General features: G+C 37.0%; 1 protein-coding gene and 1 non-coding gene across 5 annotated transcripts in view; one reads left to right on the top strand and one right to left on the bottom strand.

Annotated features, from left to right (window-relative positions):
- The first annotated feature begins 368 nt into the window (after positions 1 to 368).
- The window catches only part of KLHL24 (kelch like family member 24), a 37,714-nt gene continuing 17,436 nt past the window's right edge, over positions 369 to 20,646 (top strand). The window contains exons 1-4 of one of the 4 annotated variants that reach the window (XM_020879904.2): positions 376 to 457; positions 4,797 to 4,930; positions 6,292 to 6,333; positions 8,842 to 9,822. In XM_020879904.2, the coding sequence (XP_020735563.1) occupies positions 8,903 to 9,822 (920 nt within the window). In that variant the 5' untranslated portion in view covers positions 376 to 457; positions 4,797 to 4,930; positions 6,292 to 6,333; positions 8,842 to 8,902. Of the gene's footprint in view, positions 494 to 901; positions 1,036 to 4,796; positions 4,931 to 6,291; positions 6,334 to 8,841; positions 9,823 to 20,646 lie in introns of those variants that run through there. The other 3 variants (XM_020879905.2, XM_070466331.1, XM_020879906.2) reach the window with 3 other exon arrangements.
- LOC139034953 (U4 spliceosomal RNA) lies at positions 2,128 to 2,269 on the bottom strand. The gene has a single exon (XR_011487515.1). It is a non-coding gene; the product is annotated as a U4 spliceosomal RNA (small nuclear RNA).

Raw genomic sequence — 20,646 nt, 5'->3', positions numbered from 1 at the left:
CTGAACACTCTTGGTTATGAGCTTTTGCCTTGGGACGTGGCAATAAACACCTGAGTTTCCCACAAGTCTCCTAAGACGTGTGTATTTCCTTAATCTATATCTACTTAAAACTGTTTCTGAATCAGCACCCCTTGGATCGGATCTCGTTAAGCCTCGCACCGGACACCCTAACTATAGCGGGAAATCCTAGCGGCCGAGTAGCCACCCCCCGGAATGGGGACTACATCTCCCAGGGTGCCCCGGGACGGGGGGCCCCCCTCGGATTGGCCAGAGGTTTGTGACGCTCAGTGTTTTGGCCGGGGCGGTCACATGTTTCCTTTGTTGTGAGCTGTGGAAGGGCTGGTGGCTCCAGGAGACGCCGGCGCTGGAGAGAGCGCTGCGCCGCCGGCTGCTAAGGGAGCGCGGGGGCCGCTGCTGTTGGCCACTGCTGCTGGCCTCTTCCAGCCTTCGCCGAGAGGTACCCGGGGATGACAGATCCGGGACTGACCGAAAGGCGAGGAACCGGCCAGAGCTGGGGGCGGAGGGGCGGCCCAGGTCACGCCTACGGGGGTGTCTGCAGGAGGGAAGGCAACGGCCGCCGGCCTCTCGAAGCCAGAGGAGGGTCTGAGGAGAGATCGTGGCTGGGACTGCAGGGCCCTTGTCTGGGGCGAGGGGGGTCTCTGGGAATCTCCTGGGGGTCGTCAGCCCCGGTTCCGTAACGACACTCTGAAAGGCAAGGCACTGAAAGGCTGGCATTACCGCCCCGGAACCGCGACGCTGCTGGCGCGCCCGCCGGGGGCGGGTTGGGAGGGGCATGGCCTCTGGGGCCGGGGGTAGCAGGTGCGGGTCAGTCACCCCGCCGCCTGAGGGACTGGGGGCAGCTGGCGGACAGGGCCGGGGGAGGGGGGTCTCGCATGTTGTCGATGGGCTTCGAACGGAGCGCTGCTCTTCTTTAACCGAAGGAAGCGCGCTAAGAATGCAGAGGTCTGAAATCAAGCCTTCGCGTTTGGTGGGGGCGACAGTTTGTTCCGGACGGGGAGGACTGACCGGGTCAAGGTGGGTCCCAGGGCTGGGGGCCAGAGAAGTCTTATTAAAGCGGTTGCGAAACGTGCTCGGCGCCGTCACCTGACCGTTACCCCCGCCCCCACCGCCCGGGAGCCTTTGTTTACCACTGCTTTCCGCGGGGCCCGCGCCGGGATCCGGGCCCTGGAACGACAGTCCCCCGGGAGCCGAGTCGGGCGGGGGAGCGGGGGAGCCGCTGAAGGGAGTCCCCGCCTAACCTCTCCTCCTTCCCACCACTCCAGGCCTGGGTTTCTTAATTTAGTTCGTAACGGCCCCGCCTCCAGGCTCCGGACTCTCGGGGCAAAGACTGTTAAGGCCGTGAGGATTGGGGCCCTGCGGGTGCTTGAGGGAGGAACGACCGGGCGGCTTCCGCGTGTTTATTGGCGGGTGTCTTGTCGCTGGGTGGACGTGCCCAGGCCGTTATTCCCCGCCCCGCTGAAGGTGATCTGGAGGACACGCGGGAGCGCGCGCTTGCCTCTTCGGCAGCTGAGGCCCGAGCGGAGCCGCCGGCGGCGCGCGCTTCCGCGCCCGAGCCTACCGGAGCTAGGACCAGCTGCCCCGCCATCGTTGGGTGGCAGCCACGGCTTCTGTCTGAGCTTGTAGGCAGTTCTGGGGCCCGCGGAGGACCGGATAATTAACCCTCTTTAACTCGGTCCCCTAGTCCACCCAAATGGTGGAAAGAACCCTCAGGCGAATTACTGTTTGCCTGTTCTGTAAATTAGATTTAAATAGCGCTTCCCTAGTGCCTTAGACCGTAAAGAATCCGCCTTCAACGCGGGAGACCTGGATCGATCCCTGGGTTGGGAAGATCCCCTGGAGAAGGGACTGGCTGCCCACTCCAGTATTCCGGCCTGAGGCCTGGCAGGCTACAGTCCATGGGGTCCCAGAGTCCGACACGGTTGAGCGACTTTCACAGCTCCCTAACGCCGCATTTTAGAGTGCCTCACAGCCCTAAGGTAGATTGACTCTTCCTCAGTTAATTTTAGTGGAGTTTCATGATTAATCATTTGCTCTCATGAACAGCTTTTTAAAAATCGTGTCTTAGTATTTGCAGCTAAGACCGCTTAGGCCCAACAGCGAGATTGGTTTTTGTTAAATACGGCAAACATTAAAAATCTGCCTCCTGTCAACTAAAATGTGAAATTAGAATTGTTTTTTTAGTTTTCAATTAGCAATAATCGCTCCTCGATAAACCTCATTGGCTACGATACTGCCACTGCGCAAAGCTAGAATTCTGTTTTTTTAAAACGCTATCTTTGTATGGCTGAGGCCTTTCTCTGTTCACCTGAAACTACCACAACTTCTTGTCAGTCGGCTGTACCCCAATACAAAATAAAAAGTTTAAAATCTGAAAAAAAGATAGCTTGATGATATCCTCCCCCACCTCCTCCAGAAAGTGAATTCTTATGTACCCAGGTTTAGATGAGTTGTTTGTGGAAACAAACATCATAGCTCACTCTTCTATGATGACAGTTATAAAATCTACAAAAACAGTTGTTTTAGCCACAGTGTGTTGAAGATGCGGTCTTCCTAATCTGATTTAATAGGATACTAGGGTTTTACCGGATTTTTTTTCCTATAAATCTGTAGGTATTCACCCAAGAAAGTGCGTTTCTGTAAAAGGTAGATTGAGCTCCTTGGGTGAAGAAAGAATTGCATTTGAATAGTTCTCATTGGTTATGCATTCTTAATTTATTTTTAAAATTCAAGTTGGAATGACTACACCAAAAGGAGCAGCCTCTGTGATCCTGAACTGCCTCATCGCTTATGCATTGAAGGCATTTAACATTTCTAAATAAGTACAAGATGCAAACCTCTAACCTTTATAAAAAAATAAAACCACTACTCATAAGCCTTTTTATCCAGACAAAGCTTGAAACTTAGTCTCTAAACAGGAAGAAGAAATAATATTCTGAGTTGGAGCTTACTATCAGCTTTAATTTAAACTTTCTTGGCTTTTGTCCAAGTTGCTAAAAGTACTTAATGCCTTTTCAAAAAACATTGTTTTAGCTTCCTTGTTTTTTCTGCCATTTACTTAAAACCCAAAGGTCAAGCCTGTGAAAAACAAAAAATACTTTTTATTTTACAAAAAATAGTTATTTTTATATATACTTTTTTCTTACCTAGGAATTTGGGACATCCTTTTTCAATAAATATTTAGGTATGAACTGTATACAAATGTAAATAAAATATCCTAGTATATCCTCGTAAGTATATGAAATATAAAAGCATATATATTTTATATGATTCTATTTCTGTTTTGACTGAAACAGAGTATATGGCCACTTGACAATTGTTGACATTTTGAAACCTTTATTCTTTCTCCTGTTAAGAACACTAGCTAAGCTAGATTTTTTAAAATAAAGAGTTTGTCACTCTGCCTAAATTTATCACCTAAGGGCTGCCATTTTTTAGCATTTGGCACATCTTAAAGTCTCCTAAATTGATGTCTAAAAGTCATTAGGCTTTGCTCTTTACTCAGTGCTTTCTAAAACGTACTTCTGCAAATCATTTGTGTTACCACAAGGTAGATAAAAATCACAGACTTAAAAGTGCTTTTGCACATAGAGCAGCCATGTAGTAAAAGATTGGATCTCAAACTTGTTCAAGTGACAGAGTACCAGGTAGTGTCCTTGCAGATTTAATTAATTCTAATAGAACTAAAAACACTTTTGCTAAAAGAAAACATGACTATATATCTATAGGTCTTAAGATTTTAAAATAAAACAATGCATTAGATACCTAAAGGAAGCATGTTTCTAGCAAGATAAAACCAAAGACATTTAAGTTTACATGACAAGTAGGTTTGATAGGATAGCTTAATACCAGCTATGATGTCTGATGATCAACAACTTTTTTTCTTCCTTTGGGGGTTTGGGAATATTAGTAGCCAAAAGTTTTAAATCAAAGGAGAAAAACAGTGAATGGAGAAATTCAGTTTTTTTAATTTAGTCTGACGCACTGTTTAAGCACTCCTAAATTTTTCATCATTGGATACCTCTTATTTCTATCTCATTAATCAAAGTAATAATGTATTGACTATTTGAGGTTCATGTAAACAAGGGATAATAACTTGGTATCATTCTAGACAAAGAAATGTAAAGCTTTTGTTGGTTTCTGGTATCATATGGTGTGTAAATATGTTACTGGTGGTTTCATAAGAAAAATAGAAGTGTCGAAAATAACAGCTTGAAGACTGGACTTTAAATACTGCATTTGTAAAATTTGTTTCGGGAACCACTACTCCAAGAGTAAAGTTTTAAGTTGAAAATTTAAGAGTATAACTTTACAGTTTTTAAAAAGTGGTCATTGAATGGTTCAAATAAATCAGCGTTTGAGAAAAGGGTGAAAAAACTGCTTGGTTTCAGATAGTTCGATGTTAAATATGGTTTTCTAGTTATTTTTAAATAACGAATTTACATGTTACAGTATTTTCTGGTTTTCCTTCTGTTGAGCTACTGTATATCTTTAAAGATAAACCTTTTATACATTAGTCTTTTTGCTGACTCTGCTGTGTTGTTATTCTTCACTTAGGGTTCAGTTTGAGAAAGTGGGAGTAGTGTGGAGCATAGCATGTAGCTAGCGGTAGCAGTTCATTACCACAGGTTGTTGGGACCATGTTAGTCAAAACTCTTTGTGTACCATGTTAGTCAAAACTGTTGGTTTCCTTTGCCATCTGGAATTTATTAGTCTTTGTAAGCCCCTCACTAATCCATACTATTTTAAGACTGATAGTAACTTCTTTCTTTGTATAGGGTTCCTGCATTCTAAAGGAAAAATAAGTTTGATTGCAGTACAACTACATTCTAAGATCAGTTGTGATACTGTATATCTCCTTTGGACTTTGTACATTGACCCCCTCTTTCCCCTGCCCTTAACTATTAGGTTGGTAAGTATTACCTAAAAACCCTCCAGAAAATGCTCAGGTGAATTGCCTTGCCCGACTACTCCTTAAGGTATAATTCTAGACTAGATCAGTCATGAGAGAATCTATTCCAGTTTGCACTCTAGCAGAAACAATTTGTTTTCTGCAAGAGAAACACTGAGAATTTAAATCTATTTTAGTATCAATCTTTGAGTTCTTGTTAGATTCTAATCTTAGCCTACTCCACAGCATCTAAAATTGGATCTGAATCTGATATTCACCACCCTGGTGCCAGACAGAGGGCTAGGCTCTCTAGAATTGTTTCTTGAATTTACTTGAGTAGGCTCAGGATTTTATTGTCTTCTTGGGAAAAAAAACTTATTTAGCTAAGACTTAACAATCCCCTGTTTTGACCAAGGTGACATATTCTTTACCAAAGTACACACAAGTTAGACTGACTTCTGCAAATAAGGAAACAAGTAAGGTAACTTTCACCTCACAATCAAAGCTTAATCCAGGTATAGAGATGGGTGTTTTTTTATACAGGCAGAAAAAAGTCAGTAGTTTGTACCTTGGTTTTTGGGATCAACATTTGAATTTGCCTAAACTTGTTAAGAATTTATGAGTTCTATTTATAAATATCTAGGCCAGAAACCAGAAGTACTTGTATTTAAATACCATTGATATTCTGTGCACAGTTCAAGGTTCCAGTATTTTCTCAGAAGCATTCCTCTCTCTCTTTTCAACATACGCACACAGAGTTGTGCTGAATTGGTTGATTGCTACAGGTACTAGAGTCCATGGGATCAACGAAACAGAAGAAATATACATTTATATACTAAAAGATATAATTTTTGATAAGTGTAATGATTCTGTATGGATAATCTAGATAACAAAAACTGAAATGCTTTTTCCTGAATTTCCCAAAATAGTTGAGATTTTCTTATTGATTTCATAGTTATATAAAATATAATGACTGAACTGTTTGCCTTGAGTAATATTGATAGACCAACTCAGAATTATTTAATGACTGCAGACTCAAGTAAAACATTATTATCAGACATTCTTCAAATATCCAGTGCAGAATTACCATCATCTCAACTCCACCATTGTTTACTCATCTTTCATTCAAGAAACCTTACTGCAAAATAAAATTGTCAAGAAAGGAATTGGATAAATAAGGAAACTATTTTAAGTATAGAGTAAAATTTTTAATTCGCTTTAAGGAATTGTTATTCAGGATTGGTTTTTTATGCAAAAGTTAACTTCTAGTCACAAATTGAAATCTACTAAAACCTTTTTTTCAATGTATTAGTAAATAATGCCAATTAAACATAAAGTAATTACTATCTGACTTATATGCTGCTGTTCTCCATTTATTTTAGGTGTGGAAAAACTGGGGCTTTGATCAAGCAAATGCCGAAAAGGTATTATATTTATAATATTTATGAACTCTTGGCATTGTTATTGGAGAAGGAAATGGCATCCCACTCCAATATTCTTGCCTGGAGAATCCCAGGGATGGGGTAGCCTGGTGGGCTGCCATCTATGGGGTCTCGCAGAGTCAGACATGAGTGAAATGACTTAGCAGCAGCAGCAGCAGCAGCATTGTTATTAGAAAATATAAATCATTTTCCTTTAACCAGAGGTCACTTAGACCACCTCAGTAACAAGATCATATAGGAAAACAGCATCACAGTCATTTCTGTTACCAAATAAACTATCAACACACTCCTTTCTAATCCTTGCAGATCTCCTCAGTCCCCCTTCTACAGTTTCTCCAGTCCTAGAGACACTAAAATAAGTTATCGCCATTAATTTTTCTGGAATATAGGCCAAAACCATGTAGTGTTTGAATCTACCTAACAATCTGAAACTAGGTTTACAACATTTATGAGTTCTACAGTTGGACGTAAACCCTAAAACACCGTTAACCAGAAGAATCTGTCTTGAAAATCTTCCTTTCAAGTGAGAGTGTAGCTCTAGGAATAAAGCTCCTGAAGAAGATGAGGGAGAGAAAGAAAATGATACTAGCTTTTCTAGACAAATAGTGTGACTTTGGCAGTCAGTCATTGAGAGTCCAATCACTCTTGCATCCACTAAATTATGTAGGTATTATTTTCCATTATTACGTCTCTTTAGGACAAGCATTTTTCCTCTTGTTTTGTCCAGAGATGCCTTCTTATTTGCTACTTTTTCCTGATGGGAATAACAATGCTTTGATATCTGCTAATTTTTTGGAAGAATTCAGTCTAATTTTATGTTTAGTTTGCTTATATATTAGTTCACTTATGATAAATCTTAAACCTATACTACTGTATTTTGAAATGTGATTAAACTTGTCTTTACTAGTTAAAATACTTTGTGTAAAATGGGAAAATAAAATCTACTGAATTACACCTGGAAGCCGAAAAGATGCTCTGAAATGTCTCATATTCCTAAGACATTCTTGTGCAAATCATTTAGTCTGTCATCATACAAAGAGAATTTGATGGTGTTGTGGACTAGTTCATGGAAAAGTTCTCAGGAAGTCCAGAGAAAGTGATGCTACCCAAAAAGCCAGGGAAAAGTTGCTTGAAAGGAAACAGCCCAGATCTATGAGATAGTCTCTTTTCCATACAAAGCAGTAGAGAGATGTCTTGTTGCTGTTGAATGCTTTTAATAACAAGTGATTTTATAGCTGTTCGTGTTTTCTGGTAAAGCAGTGGAAGACCTCTTGGTAGTCATCAATCAAGGAAAATAGCCATGGGAATTAAGAAGCTGAAAATAACATAAAAGACCTTTAACTCATATAAACTTTTAAGACATTTATTAATACTACTCACTCAATCTGCTACCCCAAACTTATCAGATACACATACTTTAAGATACCAAATAATGAATACAAGATACAGTGAAATTATTGGATTCAGAAAGCAGGGCATCTTTTCATTTATGTTTCTTTCTTGTCCATTTTATCCAAAAGGGAAATTCTTAGAACTTGCGGCACATTGTTTTGCATTCTGAACATATTTTCATTTAAACTTTGAGAAAACAAAAATGTATGGAGGCAGAAACCAATTACAAGTTTTGGATCACATGGCAACTTACTGAGAAGTGAAAAGAGTAGAAGGAACCGCCTTAAAAATTTAAGCCAATTGATAGCTATAGTCCAGTGCCTCAACCCATCAGTTACCTATTCACAGCATTTCTGAGGGAGACTTGAAATGTTTCTTATTAGGGAAAGGGAGCAGGGCATAAATAACATACATTTAAAAAAATACAAAAATACAGTACTATATCATCTTAGTGCAAATTTGGGGGGAAATAAAGACAGAAGATAAATCACTTAGCATTTAAACATAATGTACCTCCTTTTTTCTATGCTTAGATGCACTGATATAAGTATTTTCTGTTAATACAGCATTGAACACCTGAGGTAAATCTTCCCATATAATCTTGATTATTTCCTTATGATAGATTGCTAGAAAGGGACTTAATGGTCAAACAACATATATTTTCTTTTTTTTTTTTTAGCATACATATTCCTAAAGGCCATTGATAGATATAGCTGAATTTTCCTCTAGTAGCACTATATTAAAATAATAAGTATTTATATTAAGATTTGAATGTACTCAAGTTCTGTCTTACAGCATTCTGACTTAGCTCTACCTTCAGTAGATGAAACCCAGTTTGTAAAAGGCAAACAGAAGGTAATATATTAGTAATTCACAAAGTACGTAGTATCCTTTCAACTAGGGGGTTTAAGGAATACTATTGCAAATTGCTCCTAATGTTTTATTGTATAAATTTTTATCAAGCTGTATCAAAATGAGATAGTACTCTATAACCCTATATGAAGTAGGTTATGTAATTTTATTGTAGTGTTTACATTGAAATGAAATTATGTAATTGGAGTACTAAAACTTTTTACATATTGAAATGTTCTGTTTTAGCTACATAAGGAAAATCTGTAACAGTTATTTCTCAACAATTATATAGTCAACTGATGTAACAATGGTACTAATATTGGGACGAAGACTAAACAGAGAGGATCCCGGGGTGCGTGATTCACCAGCAACAAAGCGTAAAGTTTTTGAAATGGACCCTAAATCTCTGACAGGCCGTGAGTTTTTTGACTTCTCTTCAGGATCATCCCATGCTGAAAACATCCTCCAGATATTTAATGAATTCCGAGATAGTCGTTTATTCACAGATGTTATCATTTGTGTGGAAGGAAAAGAATTTCCTTGCCATAGAGCTGTTCTTTCAGCCTGCAGTAGCTACTTCAGAGCTATGTTCTGTAATGACCACAGGGAAAGCCGAGAAATGTTGGTTGAGATCAATGGTATTTTAGCTGAAGCTATGGAATGTTTTTTACAGTATGTTTATACTGGAAAAGTGAAGATCACTACAGAGAATGTACAGTATCTCTTTGAAACATCAAGCCTTTTTCAGATTAGTGTTCTCCGTGATGCATGTGCCAAGTTCTTGGAGGAGCAACTTGATCCTTGTAATTGCTTAGGAATCCAGCGCTTTGCTGATACCCATTCCCTCAAAACACTCTTTACAAAATGCAAGAATTTTGCATTACAGACTTTTGAGGATGTGTCCCAGCATGAAGAATTTCTTGAACTTGACAAAGATGAACTGATCGATTATATTTGTAGTGATGAACTAGTTATTGGCAAGGAGGAGATGGTTTTTGAAGCCGTCATGCGTTGGGTCTATCGTGCTGTTGATCTGAGAAGACCACTGTTACATGAGCTCCTGACTCATGTGAGACTGCCTCTGTTGCATCCCAACTACTTTGTTCAAACAGTTGAGGTGGACCAGTTGATCCAGAATTCTCCTGAGTGCTATCAATTGTTGCATGAAGCAAGACGGTACCACATACTTGGGAATGAAATGATGTCTCCAAGGACTAGGCCACGCAGGTAAGATTGATGCATATTAACTACAACATAATTTGCAAAAGTTTTTGTTTTTTAAAAATATTTTAAAGCTTCCTGAGTGTAATCTCCATGTAGTCATTTATATGTATCATCTACAAGTGGCTTTATGTAATCTGAGATTTGTTTTGGATTATAACTCATTAGAATTTCTCCCAGTGAAGACTAGATTCAACAGCAGCACTTTTCATTATTGTTGTTCTGAGCTATGAGACGGTATTGCAAAGGGTCTTTGCAGCTAGCATGTTTCGGCCTGTATCTTCTAATTATTCTTAACCTTTGTAGGGTACCAAGTTTATTCCACGTTTTTGCTAAAGATCTTTGGATGTTAAGTAACTAAAGACTTTGTTAGAGTTTGTTGGACTGCCTCTACTTACAAAAAACAATTTGTGTATTCACAGACTAACCTTTTTCCTAACAGACAACATGAAATATAGAAATCAAGTAAGTAAATTGGTATACATTAAGGGAATTCTTAGATGTAAAATCAAGGTTTCAGATCTTTTCTCATTTCCACAGTTACTATATTTAAAACTATTTGAAAGTGAAAGTCACTCAATAGTGTCCTACTCTTTGCAACCCCATGGACTATACAGCCCATGGAATTCTCCAGGCCGGAATACTGGAGTGGGTAGCCTTTCCCTTCTACAGGGAATCTTCCCAACCCAGGGATCGAACCCAGGTCTCCCACATTGCAACAGGGTTCTTTATAGCTGAGCCACAAGGGCAGCCTGAGAATACTGGAGTGGGTCGCCTATCCCTTCTCCAGGGGGTCTTCCCAACCCAGGAATCAAACTGGGGTCTCCTGCATTGCAGGAGGATTGTTTACCAACTGAGCCATCAAGGAAGACCTATTTAAAACACCTGTAGATTCAGTTCTGTTTAGTTGCTCAGTCGAGTTTGACTCTTTGTGACCCCATGAACCACAGCATGCCAGGCCTCCCTGTCCATCAGCAATTCCTGGAGTCCACCCAAACCTATGTCCATTGTATCGGTGATGCCATCCAACCATCCCATCTTCTGTCGTCCCCTTCTCCTCCTGCCCCCAATCTTTCCCAGCATCAGGGTCTTTTCAGATGAGTCAACTCTTCGCATCAGGTGGCCAGAGTATTGGAGTTTCAGCTTCATCATCAGTCCCTCCAATGAACACCCAGGATAGAAAAATAATCTCTGTGCCTTAAGAATGGAAGGAATAGTATTAAACATTTTAATGTGAATAAGCAAAAATTGGCTGTTATGAGACATATTATAGTAAAAAATCTTTTAAATATATTTCTAACAAAGCTGACTTTTTTTGGTGTGTGTGATATAAAATACATAACATAAAATTTGCCATCCTAACTATTTTTGTATTGTTTAATAGTGCTAAACATATTCACATTGTTGTGAAACTGGTGTTTATTTTCCCATACTATCTCCATTTTGTCTATAAATCTATTATAGCATAGCTCTTAGACCATATTTTTAGCATTAATTTTGATTATCAATGTTTTAGAATGTGAATAAAATTCAGCATGTTGTGAGATCTCATGTTTTTAATTACAATTCAGCATATTTTGACCTGTCTTTAAAATCTACACTAGCTTGGATATAATAAGATTTATCTGTTTCCTCATAAGTAAAATTAGATTTATGATAAACAATGCTTATTTCATAGGTTTTGCTGTTGAAATTACTAAATGCAATAGTCTTAAGGTACTCCCCATAGAAAGTGGTACATAGGAAGTGCTTTAAGAATTATGGCTATAGTGTAGTGTTAGTATGACCCACTTTAAGAAAACTTCCAATACTTGACAGTCTGAACTTTTTTACAAATGGGATACAACATTGAGTAACTGTCATTACAAAAATTAATGTATTATTTCTTTGTATAATAGGTTTAGAGTGTATATTTTCCTTCAAAGTCAGCTGACTTTAGTTAAAAGTAATTATTTTATAAGAAATAAATATAAAATATTTTACTCCTAGTCTTTTAACAAAGAACAAAAAACTACAATTTTATTCTATACAATATACTGATTTTTTTAAAGTTGTTTTCAGGACTGTTAAGAGATTTCAGCTGAGCTTAAGAATGTGAAAGACCAGAGTTCTTAAATGTTTTAATTAGGAAAACGTAACAGCTTTGGGGCTGTCCCAGAACTTTTCTGGACAAACTGTCTCTCTAAGGGGAGAGTCGTATATTTTTCCAAACAGAATCCCCTGTGGCAGACAGAATGGTTTGGGTTCAAACATAGCTAATAGTACCTATACCCAATATCCAATACTTGGAATAGGATTAGAATAGGGACCAAAGAATATGTGCTGTAGAATCAAAATTATTTATATTAAAATTACTTATAAAGATATGACCAGAATGAAATCAGAGTGCAGCCTAAAGGTAATTAGAATCATATTATAATTAGAGAATTTTCTGATTTTCTTAGTTATTCAATTTACAAAAATACAATTTTACATCCTATTTTTAAGGGAACCAATCCAGTTCGTACAGTGAAACACATCTGTATATATAAGATTATGATACCACTTTTCTCTAGGAGACTAGTAGGAAAAAAAAAATCAAGCTGTAGTTATATTGAATTTTCAAACTGTTATAGTAGCAAATACTTATTTTATCTAAATTTTATATTTTATGAATTACCTGAGAACTCTAAAAAGAAATGCTTTATTGTACAACTCTGCTATCACCTGTCGTTTATATTCTGTCCTCCACTTATCTGTTACTACATGTTAGTACTAATCACTGGGAATTTCCTTATCTGAACAACATGTATTCTTTGTAGAGGTTCTCATCTTTCTGAGAAACTACAAACTACTTTGTAAGAGAAGTGACATCTCCACTTCTTCAACTACAGCTCATTCTGACTTATCCAGTCACTCTACTGAAACTCCTCTCAGTCAGGTCATCTATTTGTTCTTTGTTAGTCTCTTTTCAGTCTTTATTCACCTTGATCTCTGTTTGAGATCTGACATTTTTAATTGCTTAAATCCTTCTTAAAACTCTCCTGATGGCTTCAGGAGTACAATTTCCCTCATGATCCTTTTCTTCAGTACTCTGTTTTCAGTTTGATAGTTCTTTGTCTATTGTTTGAAATGTTGATATTCTCTTGGTTCACATCTTGTTTGTTGTCTTGCCTTGATAGTTTCCTAGATGATCACATCTGTTCTCATGGTTTTGATTAACATGCTTACTATTGACTATGAAAACTATATCTCCACCCTAGGCTTTTTCATTCATTCATTCATTTATTCTATCATTCAGCCAATGTTTTTTAAAAAATAATATGTATAGTTATACATATATATATTTGAAGATGCATGTTTAAAACAATAACATAGGCAAAAATAAATCTCACAGTTAAAAATAATTCTTTTGTAATATTTAATATCCAGCCTCTATTCATGTTTCCCCAGTCTTTTCCAAGCTGTTCTTTAATGAACCTGAATCCAGTCCAGGACTAGTATGGGATCATTGCATCTGTTTATTTCCATGAAGTCTCTTATTCCAAAGCAGTTTTTTGTAATGAATCTTACTTGTTCATGGGCAAGTTGTCCAGAAAAATACTCCACAATGTGTATTAGTCTGGTCACTTCTTTGTGATATCACTTAGCTGCATTTAGCTGTTTCCTGTAAACTGAAAGTTAGCTTCAGCTCAATGGTGAATAGTTAAATACTTTTTTGCTAGAATTCATTCTAGGTAATGTATGTATCACATTGCATCACATTAGGAGAAAGACAGCATAACTGGTTGTTCTACCATTAGTGATATAAAGATTAGCTCTTGATTAGGGCGATGACAGTCCAAACCCACCACTGTATAGTTAGATTATACTCTCAGAGCATCCAGTATCTCTTTAGTGTTTATCATGTGCCAGGCATTCTCCAGAGCTCAAGCCATACTGGATAGTGACACCTGTATATACCCATGTGTCTCTTTTTTTTTTTTTTCCATGTGTCTCTTAAATGACAGAGAAAACCCCAAGATACATTGTATTAAAAACAGAGTGTGAAAAGAAATTAAAAAAAGAAAAAAAGTGTGATGGCAATTTTCTAGAAAGAGGACATAGGACATAAGACCATAAAAGCTTTGCTAATCATCATTTCCAGTTGTAAACCCTGGGTCCATAAAGAAAAAGTAGTGGAGATCTACCACAGAAGTAAAAAGCTTAGGAATAGTTTTTATTAATATATGTTATGCAACTTTAAATTTCTATATTAAGGTATAATATGTTTTTAGTAAACACCTAGGGCAGTCTTCATTATGCATTAAGGGTACTGATTTCAGAATCAGACCTGAACTACAACCTACCTCTGCATAAGTAGTTAATTCTGTGACATTGGGCAAAGCACTTTAGCTTCTCTGTGTTAGCTTCCTCGTCTGTAAAATAAGCATAATACCATCTACCCTGTAAGATTGTTGTGAGGATTAGAACTACTGTGTGAAAAATGCATAACCTAGTGTTGGACACAAAAATGCTTAATAAAAATTATTGCTAGTTTCATAAATAATCAAAATATATATAAAATTTGCACTATACTTTTACAGAATAGGAAATATAGTTTGAGAGACATAAGTGCTTGCTATCAGGTGGTTTAAGTATAAATTGTTCATATCTACAGAAAAAATCTGCAACACTCCATTAAACAATAGAGATAGCTATGATCTAATAAGTTCATCATTTTGAGTTTAATTGGTTAATTAAGTACTTGTTTCTTCTAATACTCCCTACTACTCTTGTCTAGTAAGAAGTTCCTATATAATGAAAATAGGAACCTATTGCCATAATGAGGACAGGGTTCAAGTTCTTACTGAATAAATCAACGAGAAGACCAAGGTTAAGTTTTTTTTAAAGAAATAATATTTTAGAAGTCAATGTTCTGAGTTTCTGTTTCAGTTTCTTGTAAGTGATAATCTGCTATATTGGATTCATGGTCTATCATTTTTATACATGTTAATTCATTGTTATTTTGAATGCATTTTTATATTAAAGTACTGTGTAATGTCTAAGTCTCCCTCTACCTGACCCTTGATATATCAGTATATATATAACCCTTTCATCCCCAAAGGGTTACCAGTTTTTTTCACTCTTTTTAGAAATATTCTTTGTATACAGAAGTGTGTGTGTCTGTGTGTACACGTGTCCCTACTATTTTTTATACAGATGGTAGTATACCTTATTTTTATCTCCTAAAAATATCTTGGAGTTTCTTCTATAGCGCATATAGGTCTTCATTCCTTTTTTTTTTTTTTTTTTAATTCTTCATTATGGAAAATTTCAAATTCACTCTTTTTTAAGAGTTGTATAGTATCACATTTATGGATACCATAAATTATTTAATCCATCTCTTAATGATGTACATTTAAGTTGTTGCAAGATTTTTTTCATTGCAAACCGTGCTCAGTGAATATTCTTATACATATGTCTGATAAATGATAGCATAAATTACTTGAAGTAAAACTTTGCAAGATATTGTAAAAATTGACTTCCAATTTATACTTTTCCAAAAATATGAAAATCCCTATTTCTTTACTCCTTTCCTTTATTTTAATAGTTTTTGTAAATTTTTGCTACTCTGGAATAGTGAAAATTTGAATCCCATAATTTTTTTTGCTCAAACTTTAAACTTTATTTTGTATTGGGGTACAGTTGATTAACAGTGTTGTTAATTGTTAATTATTGTTTCTTCTAATACTTCCTACTACTCTTGTCTAATAATTAGTTACTATATAATGAATGTTGGGTTGGATGTATTCTTTCAGATCATATTTTTCTCTGGATATATGCCCAGGAGTGGGATTGCAGGGTCATATGGTAGCTCTATTTTTAGTTTTTTAAGGAACCTCCATACTGTTTTCCATAGTGGCTATACCAATTTACATTTCCGCCAACAGTGTAGGAGGGTTCCCTTCTCTCCAGACCCTCTCCAGCATTTCTTATTTGTAGATTTTTTGAGGATAGCCATTCTGCCAGGGTGAGGTGATACCTCATTGTAGTTTTGATTTGCGTTTCTCTAATAATGAGCATGTATCCCACAATCTTGATTTACATTTCTTTAATGTGAAAGTTTGAGGTTTTCCAAGTTTGAAAACAATTTATAGGTTGTTTTTTTCTCCACTTCGTTGAACTCTAGTGTATCAGAATTTTGATTGCAAGTGTTTGAAACCAGCATTAGCATAGAAGGGAGATAGACATATTAAAAGGGTATGAGAAGTAATTATCTTGTAGAACCTAAGGGTAGAAGTTCAACAGGACTTAGAAGAAGACTGGAACAGGCTACTGAAAATCCATCAGAAATCTCCATCAGAAATCTAGCCATGCCCTCTCTCTCCCTCTTGCCTCTGCTTTTCTCTGCATATTTGCATCATTCTCTCTCACTAGTCTGGTTGAATATGACCATTCTTGGGGTTTGGTTTCTGTATTACAAGGTCAGTCCACAGACACTGAATGTCTCCCTCTCATGTAGAAAGATCATCTCTGATCCAGACAGCCTTCTCTGGAGAGTTATCTGTGGCCTTGGAGTAGGATCATGTAGCAGAAAATTGGTAGCTGAAATTCTTGTCCCATATGTAAGAGCAGACAACCTGATAGTGGCTATTAATAGTAAGGTGTGGGTTTTCTCCTTTGTTCTTTCTTAACTTGAGGCATGAGTAAGGGATGGAGTAATTTGTGTTCATTGGAGACAACAAAAAATAACATCCATATTTCTGCCTAGGAGGTAACACTAGCATTGGGCTTTATTCTTTCCTTTTATTCTCTAAGAATTTAGTATTTATTTTACAAAGTCGTAATCTATTTCTTATCATAGTCTGCTGTTAGCATTTAATATATGGTGATTGCAGCCATGAAATTAAAAGACGCTTACTCCTTGGAAGGAAAGTTATGACCAACCTAGATAGCCTATTAAAAAGCAGAGACATTACTTTGCCAACACAGGTCCATCTAGTCAAGGCTATGGTTTTTCCAGTGGTCATGTATGGATGTGAGAGTTGGACTGTGAAGAAAGCTGAGCACCTTAAAATTGATGCTTTTGAACTGTGGTGTTGGAGAAGACTCTTGAGAGTCCCTTGGACTACAAGGCGATCCAACCAGTCCATCCTAAAGGAGGTCAGTTCTGGGTGTTCTTTGGAAGGACTGATGCCGAAGCTGAAACTCCAGTACTCTGGCCACCTCATGTGAAGAGCTGACTCATTGGAAAAGACCCTGATGCTGGGAGGGATTGGGGGCAGGAGGAGAAGGGGACGACAGAGGATGAGATGGCTGGATGGCATCACTGACTCGATGGACATGAATTTGAGTAGACTCCGGGAGTTGGTGATGGACAGGGAGGCCTGGCGTGCTGCGATTCATGGGGTCGCAAAGAGTTGGGCACGACTGAGCAACTGAACTGAACTGAACTGAAACATATTTTCATGACATGAAATCTACAGTACCACAACCATTTTTAAACCACCCACATTTAAACTCTTCCTGATTTTTTACCAGTGAGATAAATATCTTTTTGACTATATAAGCATACTTGTAATTAGTTCCTGATAATAAATTCTTAGATAATTGCTTATTTTTAAGAGTAAATATTTGAATCTTTCAATTGGTACAACTATTTCCTTATAGAACCCATTTTGCCTTTTCCAGTTTCAGGTGGAAAGCCTTACCACACAAGTTGAAACTGTCCTTACTAAGTTTAGAAAGCTGTATGGTTTATGACTGTCATCCTCTTGACAGGATCATTTATATACATTTATATTGATGAACCATACCCAGTGATTCCTCTAGGCTCAGGAACTTTTGTTTTTTGGATACAGTAAGATCAGACTATCAGGAGCAGACTTAACGTTAATTATGAGGGACTGATTAATTCATTTATCTTTTAGTTTATATATATTTATTTGCAATAAGAAATGGAACTGTCAGCTGTTCCAAAAAATGGAACTGTTCAAATGGAACTGTCAAAAGGTATTTTAAGTCAATGCATCCAGCATATTCTGTTACTATGGGCAACTTACCAGTTGGGAAGCCAACATTTTCAAAGGTTGTTTGGAATCAAGACAAAAAGAGCTAGTAGACCTTTAGAACCAGACTCTTCCCAGCTAGTATAGTTTGAGGAAATCTCACCCACCATAAAATATTCTTACCAAAGAACCAGTAATGTTCAAGTTAGCTTAGCTAAGCTTCTCCTTTCCTTTAAACAAGTTACTTGAATGGACACAGAAAATGTTTGCCTCTGTGATTATTACTTACTCTTTCATTCATTTGTTCATTCATTTACTTATTGTATATAGGGCTGATCAATCCCCTCTTTTGATATATAGTTAATACATTGAGTTTAGTACTGTCATATCCTACACACTAAAGAGTCATGTGGTCTCTTTAGGGCTTAAAGTCTCATATCTCTATTTGAATTCATTATTTTGGTGCAGTTACTTGGTATGCAGGCATTTTTGAGTCTTGGAATAGACTGTCACTAATATCTCTCCCTTCTTCCTTCCAACTTCCCACTATATGGAAACATTTCCTTTTGTGTTTTCTAAATGTATTCAGTCATTTTTCTTATTATCAAGGATCACCTTTAGACCCCTTTTTGTTGATGAAAATTAATTTGGCAGTTCATCTGTCTCTGGCATGTTTGTTTTGACAATAAGAAGGTCTGTTATTTTGGCCAGCAAGTCCTTCTGAGTTTCTTAACTGAACCTGGCAATTAACTATACATTTTGTTCATATGGTTTAGAATATTTTGAGAATTTATAATTCTTTTACCTTTCACATAAATCAAATGTGATCTTTTAATTTGACCTTTTCTCAAGTTTATGATAAAAGAGTATGATGACTTTTTAAAAAATATTTACCATTGTAGAAAAAGAATAATTTTCTTGTCACACTTTCCTAGGAACAAGTGGTGAGACTTAATGCTCAAGTCTCAATACTCAAGACTTAATACTGCTTAATACGTAAGCAGCGAATATTTGCTAGTTTGTTACAGCAGAAAATGAGAATTTTCACTTTAAAAGATTAATAAAATAAAGTAACATAGTCTCTAAAAAATAGATTGCATGGGTATCTAGAATATTATTTATCCCATACTATCATCTTGGCTGTTTTTTTTATTCTCATCACCATTATCAGCAGCAGCAACTCATTTCCTTTAAGGCAATCTTCTTCCTGTCTAAGATAAGTATTTTTCCAAGCTCAAGAAATAAAAATAGCTATTATATTGAGTTAACAGTCTCTAATGAGAACACCAGACTTGTCTCAAATTAAGTTAAAAGCCATTTGGTTGCAAATGAGACCTTCAGTTAGGCAAAACTACTAGTTTGCTGATCCTTTCAGATAAATACACACAGTCACTGAAATAATCCTTTATTTAGTAAGACTAAATGTTTTAGCCATTAGCTTTTTGTGCTGTTTTCTCTTCTTGTCCCAAGGTGCAAAACAGACAATGTATGTTTATTGGGCTAAGAAGTCTTGGAAGACCAAGCAAATTCAAGAAAAGGGAGAGTATAAAACAAGTAAAATGCTATACGTGCATGCTCAGTCTCTTCAGTCGTGTCAGACTCTTTGCAACCCTATGGACTGTAGCCCTCCAGGCTCTTCTGTCCATGGGATTCTTCCAGGCTTGAATACTGGAGTGGATTGACACGCCCTCCTCTGGGGGACATTTCCAGCCCTGGGATTGAACCCATGTCTTTTATATCTCCTGCATTGGTAGACGGGTTCTTTGCCACTAGTGCCACCTGAGAAACCCAAAGAAAGTATAAAACAAAATTCTATCAAAATTACCTTAATTTTGTATTAAAACTATTTAGGAGTGACTCAACCCCAGAAACAGTATTTAGCAGTTTTTGGTTTGCTCAAACAATAGGTAAGACTTTGAGGATTATCCCATGGGTTTGTCTTAGAAGTGTTTTAAGTAAGATTAAAGGAAATAATAGTAATATGGAAAGAAGGATAAATTGGTCATTAGTTATACTACTAAGTGACTGGTGCTATCTACTATTTACTTTTAATATTTTCATTTTGGAATTATTTGGAAAATAGTAAATATTATTGATAGTATTTGAGTCCTTCTGATAATATTTTACTATATACTAGATTAGGGTTATATTATTTGCCGAGTTCTTAAAAGTAATTTTTATTGCATCTGTGGACAGAATTCTTTTCTATGATATTTATTTCTGATTTTATAATGGAAAAAGTATGCCTGGCATGGACTGACTAGGTGAATGATTGTTAGTTGAAATAACTGCAAGTAAGTATAGCTAGAATGTAGCAGCTCCATCAAAGGGGTATACCAATGCTGCTTAATTCTTTTTTTTCCTAGTTAAATTGTAATACATCACACTGACTAAAACTACTAATAAGTGTTTTAACCTGATCTTTTCTCCTTTCATGTAAGAGAAGAGGGATTGTTAACATTTTTGTTTGTGAGATTTAACATTGTAGCAGCCATGAAATGTAATTACAAGACTTTTTATTTCCATGAGCCTTATGAACAAAAAGAAAAAGCTTGGCCAGCTTTTCCTGTCTCTATCTTAAGTTTAAACTGCAAAGTAAAAGAAGCCTGTAATTAACGTAAACCTCAGGATTCCCTTAGTGCACTTAAAAGTTGTCTTTTCCACTCTAAAAGTAGCCCATGCTCATTACTGTTTTGAAAATTTGTGTTGATATAAAGGAGGAAGCCACACAATCCAGAGAAAACCATTATTAGCACTTTGCTGTGATCTCTCCAGACATGTTAATTACATAGCATTGATCAGACTTTCTGTACAATTTTTCATCTTGCCTTTTTCCTGTAGCATTCTTTATTATAAACTC

The sequence above is a fragment of the Odocoileus virginianus genome, chromosome 4 (assembly GCF_023699985.2).
Source record: "Odocoileus virginianus isolate 20LAN1187 ecotype Illinois chromosome 4, Ovbor_1.2, whole genome shotgun sequence".
Classification (NCBI taxonomy): domain Eukaryota; kingdom Metazoa; phylum Chordata; class Mammalia; order Artiodactyla; family Cervidae; genus Odocoileus; species Odocoileus virginianus.
This window is presented reverse-complemented; position numbering and strand designations above follow the sequence as displayed.